Source organism: Orycteropus afer, unplaced genomic scaffold (genome assembly GCF_000298275.1).
Source record: "Orycteropus afer afer isolate SDZICR_OR568_19922 unplaced genomic scaffold, OryAfe1.0 scaffold00024, whole genome shotgun sequence".
Taxonomy (NCBI): Eukaryota; Metazoa; Chordata; class Mammalia; order Tubulidentata; family Orycteropodidae; genus Orycteropus; species Orycteropus afer.
The window spans coordinates 5812637-5818249 of NW_006921611.1; the positions used below are offsets into that span (position 1 = coordinate 5812637).

General features: G+C 39.8%; 1 protein-coding gene across 1 annotated transcript in view; it reads left to right on the forward strand.

Annotated features, from left to right (window-relative positions):
• The window catches only part of BAG4 (BAG cochaperone 4), a 70139-nt gene that overhangs the window by 50060 nt on the left and 14466 nt on the right, over positions 1-5613 (forward strand). The window contains exon 2 of the mRNA XM_007934982.2: positions 375-482. Within this exon, the coding sequence (XP_007933173.1) occupies positions 375-482 (108 nt within the window). The remainder of the gene's footprint in view (positions 1-374; positions 483-5613) is intronic.

Consider the following 5613-nt stretch of genomic DNA (forward strand, 5'->3'; position numbering starts at 1 on the left):
CCATTTAGACATACCTAATTGTTTCGCTTGTTCACCTATCTATCCATCCATATACCCATGTTTGCTTTCACTGACAACTCAGTACTGTATATGCAAAAGGGTTCATATTTGTTGTCTGTACTGCCCATGTACATAGGTTGGTTTTTGATGTTGGTGACATTGGACTAATATATAAGAACATGCTTTTACTTTGTTCAAGGCATGTGATTTAACATGTAATATGTCTATATCAATTTAATAATAAGTTATTTTGTAGTGGGGTTTTGTTGTTTTTTGTCTATTGCTTTTTATTGATATCTATACTTGCTCTTTCAATATGTCAAAATGATGTAAAAACACTATTTAAAGTGTGCCTATTTTCTTTTTTTCTATAGGAGCAGCCACCATATCCTAACTACAATTCTAACTACTGGAATTCTACTTCCCGAACTAGAGCTCCTTACCCAAATACATATCCTGTAAGACCGGAATTGCAAGGCCAGGTATGGTCTAAAATCGACAGGGACTTTCTGACGTTTTTCTTTTTTTAAAATTTTATTGTGATTTGGGTGACAGTTTACAGAACAAATTCATTTTCCATTACAGCAGTTCGTACAAATTTTGTTTCATGACATTGACTGCAATTCCCCACAATTTAACAACTCTGTTCCCACTTCCTCCCCATAGTTGCCTCTTCCCAGTGTCCATCCCTCCCATGCACTCCTCCTCCCCTCCCCCCACCTTGAGCTGCCTCCCTGTGCAAACGCAGCTCTTCTGTTCTCCCACAATTGATTGTTCCAAGGACTGTATCTACCTGATATAAATGTTCACCCCATATGCCTGTGTATTTGGCTGGAATCCACAGGAGTGAGTTCAGTTCCAGACCTGAAGGGTAACTAGGGGCCATAGTCTCAGGGGTCTCACCAGGCTCTATCAGACCAGCAAATCTGTTCCTTTTTTGTTTGTTTGTTTGTTTTTACTATGATTTTTGAGTTTTGTTCCACATTGTTCTCCTACTCTATTTGGGATCTCCTGGACCAATCCCTCTTCGAATGGTTGACAGTAGTAGCCAGGCACCATCTAGTTCTTCTGGTCTCATGGTCATATAGAGGATCACATGTCTACCAGTCCTTTGGACTAATTGTTTCCATGCATCTTTTTTTTTCTTTATTCTTCTTTGCTCTGGACGAGTGAGACTCATTATTGCATCTAGATGGCCACAAGCTTTTAAGATCCCAGTCTCTACTCACCAAAGTAGGATGTGGAAGAATGTTTTTGTGTAGTATGTTATGCCACTTGATCTTGATATCCCCTGTGACCATGGTCCTGAGCCCACAGGTCTGACTACTTACTCCATCAGGGTAGCTGGCTGTGGCCAAGAAGCCACCACAACCTTGTCCCTTGTCAGCTCTGCTATACACCCAGACATTCTTATAGCACATGCAAAAATATACTTGGAGAAACATCGTCTGTCAACCCTATACATGGTCATGGGCACACTTCCCCCTGCCTAGACATACTGATCATTCAACCTGTCCACCCATCTATCTACCCATAGATCAAGGGTTGCCATCACTGACAACGCAGTACTATACATGCAGGAGGGTTCATCTTTGTTGTGTATACCCCTCTGTGTCTTCCTCTTCCTCAATGCCACCATATTGATCACTCACGTTTGGTACATTGCCCTTCCCTTCACCCAAATCAATATTTGTGTCTACTTACCTAGCAATGTTCCCTCCACTCCCCTTCCATCCCTGGTAACCAACAAAGTTTCCTTCCATATATAAACCTTTCCTTGACTTTTTGCAATAGTGAACTAATAAAGTATTTGTAAAAAATCTAAAGTTTTCTTAATGGAGCTATTCATTTTCAGAAACTGTGAAGATTTTATAGAACTATGTGTGAGTTGTTTTTGTTTTAATGGGCTCTAAGGAGCTCTAGTGGCATAGTGCCTAAGGCCTTTGACTCCTAACCAGACGGTTGGTGGTTCATACCCACCAGCCACTTCGTGGAAGGAAGCTGGGCAATCTACTTCTGTAAAGCTTTACCACCTCAGAAACCCAGTGAGGGTTGCTGTGAGTTGGAATCGACTCAGTGGCAGTGGGTTTGGTTTGGTTTTGATTTATTAACCACATAGACAGCTTTGGTGGCACAGTGATTATGCACTTGGCTGCCAACTGAAAGGTTGGCAGTTCGAACCCCCAGCTACTCCACTGGAGAAAGATGTGGCAGTCTGCTTTCATAAAGATTTAAACCAAAAAAACGAAACTCACTGCCATCGAGTCAGTTCCAACTCATAGTGACCCCCACTAGGTTTCTGAGGAGGTAAATCTTTACAGAAGTGGATTGTCCCATCTTTCTTCCATGGAGCTGGTTGGTGGGGTTTGAACCACCAACCCTCTGATTAGTAGTCAGATGCCTTAGGCATTGTGCCACCAGAAGATTTAGACCCTGGGCGACCCTATGGGGCAGTTCTACTCTGTCTTATAGGGTTGCTGTGAGTTGGAATTGACTTCACATTAGTGGGCTTGATGGATTTTGGTATAACCCACATCTTAATGTGTTTAGCTGAGACATAAGGCAATATCTATGCAAATATTACCTATAGCAAAGATAGTGGGAGGCATATTGGATTATTTCTCAGGACCTGGGAACAACAGACATAAAACATACTTATTTTTTAAACTGTAAAATCTCTTCCTATGACAAATACTTAATTTTAAATATTTCAGGTATACGTAAAGAGTACAGAAAATATGTGCAGCTTTTTATCTACTATTTAGCCTTGTAAATTTTTACATTTGCCACATCTGTTTCATATATTTGAAGGAAATAAATAAATTGAAGATCTATATAATGCTTTCTTTCCTTTCCTGAAGTTATATTATTATTCCTATTTTTGTCTTTATACTTTTACTACATATGTATTCATCTGTAAACTTTGTATAATTTTTAACATATGTTTAAACTTGATATGAGTGTTTCCATATTATTTTTTTTCTGCAGCTTGCTGCTTCTGTTCAACATTGTTTTTCTTTTTTCTTTTGTATGAGTGACAAGGATTTCCCTAGGATATAAAATTGCCAGATTTTGGTGTTCACATCTGTCTTAGTTTCCTTCACCTTTGCTTGCAGAATACATCTTGAAGTGGGAACATTTTTGGCAGAAGCTTGAAGAAAACACTCAAAAACAGATTTGTTGGTTACTGCATAATTTCCATCCCTTTCTTTTTTGAGGGACTCTGGTAGCATAGTGCCTAAGGCACCTGACAGCTAACCAGAAGGCTGGTGGTTCAGACCCACCAGCCACTCCTCAGAAGGAAGATCGGGCAGTCTACTTCCTGAGAGATAACCGCCTCGGAAACCAAGGAGGGGTTGCTATGAGTCAGATCCGACTCGAGGGTACTGAGTTTGGATTTTCTTTTTCTCACAGCTGTACTTCTTGTATTTGGTTGCAATACCAATGGTTTTCTGATTACGTCTGTATCTCGCAGGTTCTGGCTTTCAGAGAATATTTATTAGGCTGAAGTAATTGCTTTAGTGAGCTTTTCTTCTCTGACAGATTTCTGCTTTACGTGGGTTCTGGCTTTTGCAGGCTTTACTGTGTTACCAATGATGATAATATAAATAACTGCAATTTATTGAGCATACTATGTGCCACACTTATGCTAAGCACTTCATATATGTTGTCTCATTTAATTTTTATAATAACCCTGTAAGTTTATGATGCCCATTTTACTGATGGAGTGACTGAAGCTCAAAGAGGTTGAGCACAAAAGCCTATGATAGTAAAGCTAGGTTTGTCCCTACAGTCTTTATTCTTTCTGTTATGTCATGGTAATTTTTTTTTCTTTAGCCAGGCTTCCAAATTTCCTAGAATCTCCTCCTCAGTCTCTAGGTACAAGTTCTCCTTTGCTATTAGCTATGTTGTTGTTGTTGTTGTTATGTGCTGTCGTGTCAGACCTGACCATAGCGACCCCTCTTTGTGTTTCTGAGGTGGTATCTCTACGGAAGTAGATTGCCCAACCTTCCTTCCAAGGAGTGGCTGGTGGTTTTGAACAGCCAGCCTTCTGGTTAGCAGTCAAATGCCTTAGGCACTGTGCCACCAGAGCTATCATATTATTAGCAAATAAAAAAACCCTCTGCCGTTGAGTTGAATCCAACTCATGGCGATCCTTCCTTGGGTTTCCGAGGCCGTATCATTATGGAAGTAGCCCAGTCTTCCTTCCATGGAGTGGCTGGTGGGTTTGAACCCCCAGCCTTCTGGTTAGCAGTCAGATGCCTTGGCACTGTGCCACCAGAGCTCCCTATTAGCAAATAGGGTTAGTTTTACTACTTCTTTACCAATTTGGATGTCTTTGATTTTCCCTTTGTTGCCTTATTGCTCCTGCTAGGACTTCCATACAGTATTCAGTAGAAATGTTGATATATGTCATCCTTGTTGGGAGGTCTGGTGGTGTAGTGCCTAAAGCATTTGACTGCGAACCAGAAGGCTGGCGGTTCAAATCCACCCCCCAGCCACTCCTTAGAAGGAAGGTTGGACAATCTACTTTCTTAGAGATACCACCTCAGAAACGCAAAGATGGGTCACTGTGAGTCGGAAACGACTTGACAGCAATGAGTTTAGTTGTTTTTAGTTTGGTCATCCTTCTCTGGTTCTTGTTCACAAAGGGAATGGCTTCAGTCTTTCTCCATTGAGCATAATGTTGGCAGTTGGTTTTGTATATGTGCCCTTTATTGAGGAATTTCCCTTCTGTTTTTTGAAAGTTTTGATCAGGAATGGGCATTGGATTTTATCAAATGTTTTTTTTTTCTGCATTGATTGATATTATCATGTGGTTCTTTTCCTTTATTTTACCTATGTGATGGATTACATTTATTGCTTTTCTAATGTTGAACCATCCTTGCATACCTAGTATGAACCCCACTTGGTCATGGTGTATTATTTTTTTGGTATGTCTTTGGAGTCTGTTGGCTAGGATTTTGTTGAAGATCTTTGCATCTGTAGTAATGAGGAATATTGGTCTGTAGTTTTCCTTTTTAATGATGTCTTTGCCTAGTTTTGGTATCAAGCTTTTGCTTGCTTCATAAAATGAATTTGGGAGAATCATCCTTTTCTGTGTTCTGGAATAGTTTGAGTAGAATTGGCATCAGTTCTTCTCTGAACAATTGGTAGAATTGTCCAGTAAAACTGTGTAGGCCAGGACTTTTTTTCCTTGGTAATTTTTTTTATGACTGGTTCAATTTCTTCTTTTGTTGTGGGTCTGGTCAAATTTTCCACCTCAGTCTGTGTTAGTTTAGGTAGGTAGTATGTTTCTAGAAATGTGTCCATTTCTTCTAGATTTTCAAATTTGTTTGAATACAGTTCTTCATAGTATCCTGATATTATCCTTTATATTTCAGTTGGTTCTGTTGTGACGTTGTCCAGTTCATTTCTTATTTGTGTTATTTGTATTATCTTCCTCTTTCCTTTGTTTATTATTATTTATTGTGATTTGGGTGAAGATTTACAGAGCAAATTCACTTTCCATACAGCAGTTTACATATACTTTGTCTCATGACATTCACCACAGTTTACCACAGTGCAACAGCTCCCCTCCCACTTCCTCCCCATAGTTACCTCTTGCCAGTG